General features: G+C 35.9%; 1 protein-coding gene across 1 annotated transcript in view; it reads left to right on the forward strand.

Annotated features, from left to right (window-relative positions):
* The window catches only part of LOC111154466 (zinc finger GRF-type containing 1), an 83087-nt gene extending 79268 nt beyond the window's left edge, over window positions 1-3819 (forward strand). The window contains exons 27-30 of the mRNA XM_022514079.1: window positions 2092-2268; window positions 2404-2538; window positions 3230-3491; window positions 3662-3819. Coding sequence (XP_022369787.1) covers window positions 2092-2268; window positions 2404-2538; window positions 3230-3491; window positions 3662-3819 — 732 coding nt within the window. The remainder of the gene's footprint in view (window positions 1-2091; window positions 2269-2403; window positions 2539-3229; window positions 3492-3661) is intronic.
* The last annotated feature ends 9880 nt before the right edge of the window (window positions 3820-13699 follow it).

Genomic DNA, 13699 nt, shown 5'->3' on the forward strand with positions numbered 1-13699 from the left:
TTTCTGGAGAAGGTGGTAGAGGAAATGAGCTTTAGCTATATATGTCACATTTTATGTCTTAACAAAAGAGAGACCTGAAGCAACAAGGACTAAATACTAATGTCACATCTGTGTAGTACATACATGAGTATTATATTTCTTTGCTTTTCTGTGTATTTGAACTACTTCAGAATTAAAAGAAATAAAAATAATATCTACTAATCATGATAGAAAGTGTAGAAACTACAGAAAACTAAAAGGTTAAAAAAAAAACCAAACCAAAACTATAATAACCTCATTGCCCCCAAGAGAAAATCCTTTAAAATATTTTAGTAGTGTTCCTTCCAGCCTTTATCTTTGGGGTATATGCTTATATCAGATAAATGTATATATATAAACTATAAAAATACATATATTTGATATGTGCAAACACACGTTGGAATATCATGCAGCCATAAAAAAGGAAATCCTGCCATTTGTAACAACATGGATGTACCTTGAGAACATTATGCTAAGTGAAATAAATCTGAGAGAGACCAGTAGTATATATCATTTATATGTAGAATCTAAAAAAGCTGACCTTGTACAAACAGAGTAGAATGATGGTTACCAGGAACTGGAAGGTAGAGAGGTAGGAAATGGGTCATGTTGGTCAAAGTGTACAAATTTCTAGTTACAGGGTTTGAATAAGTTCTAGGGATCTAATTAACAGCATGTTGATTATAGTTAATAATACTATATTACATACTTGAAAGTTGCCAAGAGAATATATGTTAAATATTCTCACCATAAAAAAAGAAATGGTATCTATGTGCTGTGATGGAGCTGTTAGCTAACACTATGGTGGTAATCAGTTTGTAATATAGGTGTATCAAGTCAACTCCTGGTACACCTTCAACTTACACAATGTTATATGTCAATTATATCACAATAAAGCTGGAAAAAAATATTTTCTTATATAGTTGAGACCATACTACATAGTTTCTATCCTAACTTTTTTAAACTTTGCATTATAATAAATCATTTCCCTGTGTTACTAACTAGCTTTGTAATCATGACTGTTGTCATAAATAAGTTTAATCACCAAATAGGTAATGTGGATATACCATAATTTAGTCATTTCTCTAACATTGTTTCTAGTTCTAAAGCATGGTCCTTTGAGCATTTTTTTTTTTTTTAAGTAGCCTTCATGACCACCCTCAGGCTTGAAATCACAACCCCAAGATTAAGAGTAGCATGCTACACCCACGTGCCCACTGATTCAGACTCATTCACAAATTTAGGCCCTAAATAGTACTGAGGATTGGATTTTTACTTACTATTTTTCTCCCATAAAACATACCTAGTTGGGTGCCTGCATGGCTCAGTCAGTTAAGGATTTGCCTTCCACTCAGGTCATGATCCCAGAGTCCTGAGATCAAGCCCCACGTCAGGTTCCCAAGTCCGTTTCTCCCTCTGCCTCTGCCTCCCTCTCTCTTTCTCTCTCACTCTCTGTCTCTCATGAATAAATAAAATCTTAAAAAAAAATACCTTGTCTATGTGACCATTAATCCTTCCTTTTACTATGTGTTTTTATTACTAGAGTACCTTGTATTATTTAAAATGTTCAAACAGTGCTACAGAACATTTTGCAAAGAAAGAGTACGCTCCAGAGACCCCTAAAGTACATGGAATGTGTATTTTATGATACATTAACAAAATTGAAAACTTATTTGAAGATTCAAAATGAAAGATGGCTTGTACCCAAGGAGGAAAATTCATAAATGAGTTATCAACAACACTTTCTAATTTTTTTTGAAGATTCTCTTTTAATTTAGTGTCCGCCCTACTCTGCATAGATTATAAAAGCATAATGTTAGGTGCCAAACTTATTAGGTAATAATTTGAAGATTTGACATGTTTTATATTTTATAATTTTGTGGTATAATAATAGTTTGCCGTGAAAATATCTTTAGTAATTAAGAAAACTGTATTTGTAGTCTGTTTCATCATGGTTGTAATTCACTTGCTAAGAGCACAATATGGTGATACTTTTAAATTTTAAAATATTATTTTTTTCCTTAAGGAAAAAAATGCTTCAATTTTCTATTTTTCTGCATTTAAATTTCTTAGGGGCATAAGCCAGTTCTGTTGAGAACCCAATACCGTTGTCACCCTGTGATCAGTGCTATCTCTAATGATCTGTTCTATGAAGGAAACCTCATGAATGGCATTTCAGAAACAGAGAGGAGCCCTTTATTGGAATGGCTCCCAACCCTGTGTTTCTACAACGTTAAAGGACTGGAACAGGTAAATGACATTAATGTTAATGAGAGTCAACATGGTTTAGTTTCCTGGTTTAATTTTATTGTTGTTTATATGGTTTTCTTGGTCTTTCCATAGGCTTTCTGGGAAATATAATTTAGGATCTGTTTCTTATTCCAGATTGAAAGAGATAACAGCTTTCATAATGTGGCAGAAGCTGCTTTTACACTCAAACTGATTCAATCACTGATTGCAAGTGGAATAGCGGGCTCTATGATTGGGGTGATAACATTATACAAATCCCAGATGCACAAGGTTTGTATTACATATTATGATACTTAAATATTATAATTTTATGTTATAATATTTGATATTACATTTGTAGTGGTTTGTTTTGGTTAAAAACAATTTTGGGACTGTAGTTAACATATTAAAAAAATTCTGATTTTTATTTGGTCTGGCTTTTTTTCTGTATAATTAAATGTAAATCTAACAAGGCTTAATTAAATTCAGTTTACAGCTGTTGGGGCAAAAATGCAAATAAACAAATTAGAGGGAAGAAAATACAGTGTATGCTTTGTGTTTTGGGACAGATGGGATTCAATCTTTGTTTTCCAAAATGTTCTTTCATTATCATTTCATTTTATTAATCAAAGATAGATACCAGATATTAATGTACGCATAAGCCAATTACTTCTAACTAGTTTTTGCTTTTTTAAAAAAATATTTTTCATCTGTTTCATTATTTATCAACTCTGAATTAACATATCCAGATGAATTCCTCAGCAATAGATAAATCAACACTTTTGATTTTGTTGCCTAACTTATATTGTCCTCTCATTATTTATGTATCATTTTAGAAACTACTAAATATTTGTGAGTCGTAAAAAAGAAAATGAAAATTATCCACTACCAGTTAAATAAAAAGGGCTGCTGTCAATATGTTCAGGTCTTAAGTTCTTCATAGTCCCTGCCCTGAATGATCTCTTTCTTCTTTCCTCCATAGCTTTGTCATTTACTCAGTGCCATGGACTTTGACCATCCTGATATTAAAGCTGTGCAGGTATCCACAGTAGATGCTTTTCAGGGAGCTGAAAAAGAGATCATTATTCTGTCCTGTGTAAGGACAAGACAAGTAGGATTCATTGATTCAGAAAAAAGAATGAATGTTGCATTGACCAGAGGAAGGAGGCATTTATTGATTGTGGGAAATTTAGCCTGTTTACGGAAAAATCGACTCTGGGGACGTGTGATCCAACACTGTGAAGGTAAAATAAAAATATGTTTAATTCAAGCATTTTGAATTGAAACTGACTTTTGAGTTAGCGCTTAGAGTGGTTCAGATAGGAAAGCTCTGGATTTGCCACTGTGGGAGATAACTAAAAGAATAGGGGACCACTATGAAATACTGTTGTCTCATGTTTTGTATCTTTTTAAGGAAGGGAAGATGGATTACAACATGCAAGCCAGTATGAATCACAGCTGAACCATCTTCTTAAAGATTATTTTGAAAAACAAGCAGAAGAAAAACAGAAGAAAAAGAATGAAAAAGATAAATCTAAAGATAAATCTCATTCACAAAAAGACATGGTATAGATAATTTGTATTTATATGAATTCCAAATTCATTTTATACTATATAGTTGTTATATTTTTTAATTATCCTAAAACCTTGTTATCAAAAAACCTTTAAAGTATTTAAATAACATTAAATAACCACATGTAAAAAAATTGCTCTTCAAAAAAAATACATATATTTAGATAGGCAGATGTTGAAGGTAATATAAAATCTTACTAATAAAAAGACATTTCTTTCTAAAATTATGGCTTCTGTCTGCTAAAGGAATACATTTTATAGAGGACATGGAAAAGGCTTCCTGGGGAATACCAGTATTACTTCAAAAATAAGTAAATATCTCAACACTTGATCTTAGCCAAAAGGCCAAGAAGCAATTAAAAAAATAAATATCCCCAAAACTCATCTATTAGAACTTGGCTACACAGTTATATATCAAAACACTCCTTTCTTAACCATAGCTCTATCAGAATTTTTTTTTTTAAAGATTTTATTTATTTATTTGACAGAGGGAGAGAGATCACAAGTAGGCAGAGCAGCAGGCAGAAAGGGGGAAGCAGGCTCCCCACTGATCAGAGAGCCCGACATGGGGCTCAATTCTAGGACCCTGAGATCATCACCTGGGCCGAAGGCAGAGGCTTAACCCGCTGAGCCATTCAGGTGCCCCCAGAATATTTTTAAAAATTTATTTTTCTTAATTTTTTACTATTTTTAAAAATATACAATGTATTATTTTTTTCAGGTGTACAGGTCTGTGATTCATCAGTCTTATATAATACCCATTCCCCTCCAGCAACCCTGTTTGTTTCCTATGATTAAGAGTCTCTTATGTTTTCTCTCCTTCTCTGGTTTCATCTTGTTTCATTTTTTTCTCTCTTCCCCTATGATCCTCTGCCTTGTTTCTTAAATTCTACATATCAGTGAGATCATATGATAATTGTCTTTCTCTGATTGACTTATTTTGCTTAGTATAATACCCTCTAGTTCCATCCACATCATTGCAAATGGCAAGATTTTATTTTATTTTATTTTATTTTATTTATTCATTTGAGAGAGAGAGCACAATAGGGTAAGAGGCAGAGGGAGAGGGAGAAGCAGACTCTCTCTGAGTAGGGAGCCCAATGAGGAACTTGATCCCGGGACCCTGGGATTATAACCTGTGCCCAAGGCAGATGCCTAACCATCTGAGGCACCCAGGCATCCCCCAATTTTTTTTTTTACTTTTTGATGGCTACATAATATTCCATTGTGTATATATACCACATCTTCTTTATCCATTTATCTGTTGATGGACATCTGGGCTCTTTCCATAGTTTGGCTATTGTAGACATTGCTGCTATAAACATTGGGGGACAGGTGTCCCTTTGGTCGCTACATTTGTATCTTTGGGATAAATACCCAGTGGTGCAATTGCTGAGTCATATTTTCAACTTTTTGAGGAACCTCTGTACTGTTTTCCAGAGAGGCTGCACCAGCTTGCATTCCCACCAACAGTGTAGGAGGGTTCCTCTTTCTTCACATCCTCACCAACATCTGTTGTTTCCTGACTTGTTAATTTTAGCCATTCTGGACTGGTATAAGGTGGTATCTCTTTGTGGTTTTGTTTGTATTTCTCTGATGCTTAGTGATGTTGAGTACTTTTTCAAGTGTCTGTTAGCCATTTGAATGTCTTCTTTGGAGAAATGTCCATTCATGTTTTCTGCCCATTTCTTGATTGGATTATTTGTTATTTGGGTGTTGAGTTTGATAAGTTCTTTATAGATTTTGGATACTAGCCCTTTATCTAATATGTTATTTGCAAATATCTTCTCTCATTCTGTCGGTTGTCTTTTGGTTTTGTTGACTCTTTCCTTTGCTGTGCAAAAGCTGCTGCCTGTGTTCTCCTCTAGGATTTTGATGGATTCCTGTCTTACACTGAGGTCTTTCATCCATTTTGAGTCTATTTTTTGTGTATGGTAGAAGAAAATGATCCAGTTTCATTCTTCTGCATATGGCTGTCCAATTTTCCCAATACCATTTGTTGAAGAGACTGTCTTTTTTCCATAGACTATTCTTTCCTGCTTTGTTGAAGATTAATTGACCATAGAGTGAAGGTCTATTTCTGGGCTGTCTATTCTGTTCCTTTGATCTATGTGTCTGTTTTTGTGTAATACCATACTATCTTGATGATTAAAGCTTTGTAATGGAGCTTGAAGTCTAGAATTGTGATGACACAAGTTTTGGTTTTCTTTTTGAACATTCTTTTGGCTATTCAGGGTTTTTTCTGGTTCCATACAAATTTTAGGATTATTTGTTCCAGTTCTGTGGAAAAAAGCTGATGATATTTTGATAGGAATTGCATTGGATGTGTAGATTGCTCTAGGTTGCATAGACATTTTCACATTATTTGTTCTTCCAATCCATGAGCATGGAATGTTTTTCCATTTCTTTGTGTGTTCCTCAGTTTCTTTCGTGAGTACTCTATAGTTTTCTGAGTATAGATTCTTTACCTCTTTGGTTAGATTTATTTTTAGGTATTTTATGATTTTTGGTGCAATTGTAAATGGGATTGACTCTTTAATTTCTCTTTCTTCTGTCTTGTTGGTGTATAGAAATGCAACGATTTCTGTGCATTGATTTTATATCCTGCCACTTACTGAATTCCTGTATGAGTTCTAGCAGTTTTGGGGTAGGGGCTTTTGAGTTTTCCACATGGAGTATCATATCATCTGCAAAGAGTGAGAGTTTGACTTCTTTGCTAATTTGGATGCTTTTTATTTCTTTTTGTTATCTGATTGCTGAGGCTAAGACTTCTAGAAGTATGTTGAATAGCAGTGGTGACATCCCTGTCGTGTTCCTGACCTCAGGGGAAAATCTCTCAGTTTTTCCCCATAGAGAATGATATTTGCTGTGCGTTTTTCATAGATGGCTTTAATGATATTGAGGTATGTACCCTCTATCCCTACACTGTGAAGAGTTTTAATCAAGAAAGGCTGCTGTACTTTGTCAAATGCTTTTTCTGTATCTATTGAGAGGAACATGCGGTTCTTGTCCTTCTATCAGAATCTTTTAAAAATAAATATATATGATGCCCTCTTATTTTATAAGTAAATATATATTCACAGTAAAACTTTTTAGAAGTACAAAAAGAAGAAGACAAACACTAGAAATTCACTTCTGGAGTTAGCAGTGCCCAGTACCAGGCCATGGCCAATACCCAGCACCGTACCTGGTATAGCAGGTGCTCAATAAGTATCTGTTGGATGAGTGAACAAATGAAAGAGTGAGAGAATACTTTTGGCTCATGCCCTTCTAGTCTCTTTCCTGTGCATTTATTTACATGGTAACTATTGGCATATAGACGATAATGGATAGATTATATAATGGATTTCAATTTTTTAAAATTTTGAAGTATTTTTTAATACACACGTATAGAAAAGTGCATAAATTACAAGTATACAGTTAAGTGAATTTTCACAAAGTGAATACATCTTTGTAACCAGCACTCGGGTTATAGAACATAATCAACGTCAAGGAAGCCCCTTTGTGTCCCCTTACTGCTACTACAGGGTCATCCTCAGGATATCCGAACTTCTGAAAACATAGAAAATTGTAATGTGTGTTATCATGTGCAGACTTTTCAACTTTATATAAATGGAATCACATTATGCTTTTACACCTGATTTATTAAATATTCTCATGAGATGCCTTCCCATGTTTGAATACTGATAGTTTTTAATATTCTCATTCCTTTTGATATTCCATTCTAAAAATAATTACAGTTCTACAGTTCACTTATCTTTTTTTTTAAAAGATTTTATTTATTTTTATGAGAGGAAGAGAGAGAGGAAAGGGGGAGAGAGCTCACCAGCCAGGGAAGAAATTGGCAGAGGGAATAGCAGATTCCCCACTGAGCAGGGAGCCAGATGCAGGACTTGATCCCAGGACCCCAGGATCATGACCTGAGCTGAAGGCAGATGCTTAACTGCCTGAGCCACACAGGTGCCCTACAGGTCACTTATCTATACTACTCTTTTTCCCCCCAGTTTTATTGAGAAATAATTGACGTACATCACTGCGTAAGTTTAAGACATAGCTTGTTGCTTTGATTTACATATATTGTGAAATGAATTACCACAGGTTCAATTAATGTCCATCTTCTCATATAGATACAATAAAAAGAAAGGAAAAAAAGAAAAACATTTTCCTTGTGATGAGAACTGTTAAGATTTATTATCTTAGCAACTTTCGTGTATATCTTATAGCAGTGTTAGCTAAAGTCATCGTGTTGTACATTATACTTATTTATGATATCACTGGAACTCTGTACCTTTTAATCACATTCCTTCACTTCCTCTTCCCTCTACCCTCCACTTCTAGTAATCACAAGTGAAATCTCTTTTTCTAGGAGATTGGTTTTTTGATATTTAATATGCCATGAATAGGGGTGCCTGGGTGGCTCAGCTGGTTAAGGATCTGCCTTCAACTCAGGTCATGATCCCAGGGTCCTGGAAAGGAGCCCTATGATGGGTTCCCTGCTCAGCAGGGAGTCTGCTTCTCCCTCTCCCTCTCCCTCTGGCCCTCCCCCTGCTCAAGCCCTCACTCTGTCTCTCAGATAAATTAAAGAATAAATAAATCTTTAAAAAAATATGCAACATTTAAGTGAGCTTATAAAATATTTGTCTTTCTCTGACTTATTTTACTTAGCATTATGCCTTCAAGGTCCATCCAAGTTGTCATGAATGATAGGGTTTCTCATTTTTTATGGCTGAATAATATAGAATGATCGATCGATTGATCAATAGATAGATCACAACTTCTGTTTTTTAAAATAAACTCCACATCCAGTGTGGGGCTTGAACTGACCCTAAGATCAAGGGTTGCATGCTCCACTGAGCCAGCTAGGTGCCCCTATATCATAATTTCCTTATCCATTCATCTATCAATGGATGCTTAGGTTGTTTCCATGTCTAAGCTATTGTAAATAACACTGCTATGAACATGGGGGTATAGATACATTTTTTGACTTAGAATTTCCATTCCCTTTGGATATATTTCCAGAAGTATAATTGCTGTATCATATGGTAGTTCTATTTTTTTAAGTTTTTGAGGGAACTCCGTACTGTTTTCCATAGTGGCTGTACCAATTTACAATCCTACCAACAATAATGCTCAAGGGTTCTCTTTTCTCTACATTTGCACTGGCATTTGTTGTCTTTTTAATGATGGCCATTTTAAGAGGTATAAGGTGACATCTTACTGATGTTTTAATTTATATTTCCCTAATGACTAGTGATGTTGAACATCTTTTCATGTACCTCTTCATATGTCTTCTTTGAAGAAATGTCTATTTGGGTCTTCCGCCCATTTTTTTTTAAACTGGGTTGTTTGGTGGCTGTGGAGTTGTATTAGTTCCTTATACATTTTGGATGTTACCTCTTTATCAGATATATGACTTGCATATATTTTTTTCCCATTCTGTAAGTATTCTTTTCACTTAGCTGTTGGTTCCTTTTGCTGTGCAGAAGCTTTTTAGTTTGGTGTAGTCCCACTCGTTTTTTATTTTGTTGCTGTGTTTTAGATGTCATATCCAAAATATCATTACCTAAGTCCATGTCAAGGAACTTTATTCCTATGTTTTCTTCTAGGATTTTATGATTTCAGATCTTATGTTTAAGTCTTTAATCCATTCTGAATTAATTTTTGTGAGTATTGTAGGATATGTTTCCAGTTTTCTTCTTTTATATGTGAACATCCAGTTATTCCAGCACCATTTATTGAAGAGATTGTCTCTCCCTTATCGGTATTCTTTGCTCCCTTGTCAGTTATTTTCTGTATATGCTAGGGTTTATTTCTGGGCTCTTGATTCTGTTCCATTGGTCTAATTGTCTGTTTTTATGCCAGTACCATACTGTCTTGATGACTACAACTTTATAGTATAGCTTGAAATTAGGAAGTGTGATGCCTCTTGCTTGGTTCTTTCTCAGGAATTCTTTGGCTATTTGGGGTCTTTTGTGGTTCCATATAAGTTGTAGGAGTGTTTTTTCTACTTTGATTAAAAAAAAAATACCATTGGAATCTTGATAGGGATTGCATTGGATCTATGGATGGCTTTAAGTAAGTTTTGACATTTTGACAGTATTAATTTTCCAACCTATGAACGCCTTTCCATTTATTTGTTCTTTGATTTCTTCATCAGTGTCTTGTACTTTTCAGAGTAGAGATCTTTCACCTCCTTAGTTAAATTTGTTCCTAAGTATTTCATTGTTTTTGATGCTATAATAAGTGAAATAAATTTCTTTGTTTCTTTTTTCAGAAAATTTAGTATTAGTGTATAGAAACACTACTGATTTTTGTATGTTAATTTTGTATTCTGCAGCTTTACCGAATTTATTGATTAGATTGAAGGGTTTTTTTTTTGAGTCTTTAGAATTTCTGTATATCATGTATATTTCATGATATACATGATTAATATACAATTTCATGTATATCATGTTGTTACATGCAACACAGACAGTTTTGCTTCTTTCTTTCCAACTCCAATATCTTTCTTGCCTGACTGTGCTAACTGGACTTCAGTACCATGTTGAATAGGAGTTATAATAGGAGACACCCTTGTCTTTTTCCTGATCTTAGAGGAAAAGCTTTCCACTTTCATCATAGAGTATGACATTAGCTGTGGGTTTGTCATATATAGCCTTTATTATGTTGAAATATGTTCCTCTATGCCTAATTTGTTAAGAGTTTATTGTGAATGGATATTGAATTTTGCCATATGCTTTTTCTGCATCTATTGAGATTATCATATGATTCTTTTCTTTCATTCTATTATTGTAGTGTATCACATTGGTTTGCATATGTTGAATCCTCTTTGCATTATAAGAATAAATCCCACTTGATCATGGTGAATGATTCATTTAGTGTGCATTTGAATTAGGAAAACAATGCATGAATAAAACAAGAAGTTCAACAAATAAATAGGCACCCTCTAAAACAAAAGCAAAGCAGAAGTCTAGAGTTAAAAAGTAGAATTGAAGAATTTAGTAGAGAGTTTCAAAAGTAGACTTAGCCAAGCCGAAGAAAGAATTTGTGACATAGAGGACATTGAAAGGCATATTGAAAATTATCCAGTCAGAGGAGCAAAAACTAAAAAGAATGAAAAAGAGTGGAGAAAGCCTATGGGAATTATGAGACACAATGAAAAGAAACAATATTCGCATTATGGGAATTCCAGAAGGAGAAGAGAAAGAGAAAAGGACAGAAACTACATTTAAAGCAATTAGAGACCCTGAGGAGAGAAATGGACATTCAGTTCCATGAGACACAAAGGATCCCAAATAGGTTGAAACCAAATGAGCTACACTGAGACACATTGTAATTAAGTTGCCAAAAATCAAAGACAATTTTAAATGCAACAAGAGAAAAGAGAGAAGTTACATACCAGGGAACTTCTGGTATAAGACTGTTGACAAATTTCTGAACAGGAACTTTACAGGCCATGAGAAAATGAGATGACATGTTCAAAATATGTAAAGAAAAGACCTGGCAATCAAGAATTTTATACCCAACAAAGTCTTTCAGAAACAAAAGGGTAAAGGGATGCCTAGGAGGCTCAATCACTTAAGCATCCAACTCTTGATCTTGGTTCATGTCATGATCTCAGGTCATGGGATCGAGCCCCATATTGGGTTCCATTCTCAGCATGGAGTCTGCTTTGGATTCTCTCTCTCCCTCTTTCTCTACCCCTTCTGCTTCTCTGCTCTCTCTCTCATATAGATAAATAAATCTTAAAAAAAAAAAAAAGGAAAGGAAGGAATAGTTTCCTGAACAAACAAAAGCTCAGAGGCTTTATTAGCACCAGACCCATGTTACAAGAAATCCTAAAGGGAGTTCTTTGAGCAAAAATAAAAGAATGCTAATTAATACCATAATAACAGGTAATGTAAATCTCATCAATAATGGCGAATATATAGTTATAGTTAGACTCTGCAATATAGTAATAGTGGTGCATAATTCACTTAACAATCCTCATTTAAAAGTTTAAAAAATTGGAGGTAGTCTTTATTTATTGGATGGTTATTGCTATTTCCTTGTCAAACTTCTTGGTTTTTTTTAATGCATTGTTTTCCTAATTCTGTTTAGTTGTCTGTCTGTGTTTTCTTGTAGTTCACTGAACTTTCTTAAGAAGATTATTTGAATTCTTTGACAATTTATACACTTTCATTTCTTTAGGGTTAATTATTGGAACTTTATTAATTTTCTTTAGTAGTGTCATATTTACCTGATTTTTCAAGATTTTTTTTTTTCATGATCCTTGATTCCTTATATTGGCACCTGTACATTTGAGTAATCAGGCTCCTCTTCTAGTCTTCATAGATTTGCTTTGGCAGAAATAATTCTTCACCAGTCAGCTCTGTTTGGATTTCTTAATATTGTCCTTGAGCAAGTGGGGCGTACTCTTGTCTATTTTTGGATGAAGTAAGTGTTTGAGCACTGAAGATTTGGTGGGGCTTGTGCCACTGGCTGAGAACAATTGAATAGAATGGCTGGCTTGGCTCCCTACCTAAGTGAGACTGTAGGATGGTCTCTGCAGTTGCCTGGATTTTCAGGTTAGGCTTACTACATGGTTGAGACTCAGTGTTACAGCGTTGTGAGTTAGCTTCCTCGCCGTAGCAGGGCAACAGGACAGGATCCAGGCCCTCTACTGCTCATTGTTTAGCGACCCAAATCGGGCCAGTCTGCACACTGAATTCCCTGGTCAGGTGAGGCCATTGGTTTTTCTCCGCAGATGGGGGGGAAGCCTGGGTTGTGCTTTCTGTTCCAGTGCCAGAGTAAGTAGTGCTGTTGAATGGACTGTGTAGTTTCCTATATGTTAGGTTCTTTGGTCAGATGGGCTGAAGGCTGTACTTAGCAATGGATGGGGCTATGAATTAGATGCCCAGATGCAGTGGGAGAAGCAGCTTTAAAGCTGTTTGTTTGTTGTCTTAAGCCAACCTACATCCCAAGTTCCCTGACTGAACAGGGCCACTGGCTTTGCTTGTCAAACTGTTGGCTCTGCTACATACCTCTTGGTTTGAGTGTTGCTGGGCCACACAGTTACCAGGAGTTTCCAGGCGTTGTCACCAACCCTGCTAGTGAGATGGGGTCGAAACACACAGTTCACAGGGATGAGGCTTTGTTGAAGCTCCTTTGTCTGGGTGGGAGGGGGAGGGGCTCCTTCAGGTTACTCTGAATTTCCTGAGCAGGTTCTCTCTTTGAGAGGTGCCAGGAGTTACCCTCAATATTGGCTATGAATTAATCCCTCTCCTTATGTGTAGTGTGAGGACACTCCACTCCCAGTACTGGCTTTGTTCTGGGAGCAGTCAGCTCTGCCCGCCCACTTCTCTGCTCTATGGCTGTTGGACCATACAGATTCTAGGAGTTGTTGCCACTGCTTCTGGTAAGATGGGACCAGAAGACATTCCACCACAGGTGGGCTGTGATTCAGCTCCTTGGCCAGGGCTTGGGGGAAGCCCAGCTTTAGGGCTGGCAGAACTCATGTGAGGGGCATCTGGGTGGCTCAGTTGGTTAAGCAACTGCCTTCAGCTCAGGTCTTGATCCCAGGGTCCTGGGATGGAGCCCCGTGTTGGGCTCTCTGCTCTTTGGGAAGCCTGCTTCTCCCTCTCCCACTCCTCCCCCTGCTTGTGTTCCCTCTCTTGCTGTGTCTCTTTCTCTGTCAAATAAATAAATAAAATCTTAAAAAAAAAAAAAAAGAAGAAGAAGAAGAAGACAATGAACTCGTGTGAGGAACCAAATCAGGCAATCTGTAAACTGCAGAGTTCCCTGGTCAGAGTGTGGTCTGGTCTTGGTTCTACAAATGAGCAAAACCCCTGGTTGGGATGATGACTTGGGCACTGTAGGTATGGACTCAGTTTGCCTGTGC

The sequence above is a fragment of the Enhydra lutris genome, unplaced genomic scaffold, assembly GCF_002288905.1.
Source record: "Enhydra lutris kenyoni isolate GAN:26980312 unplaced genomic scaffold, ASM228890v2 scaffoldscaffold3, whole genome shotgun sequence".
Lineage (NCBI taxonomy): Eukaryota > Metazoa > Chordata > Mammalia > Carnivora > Mustelidae > Enhydra > Enhydra lutris.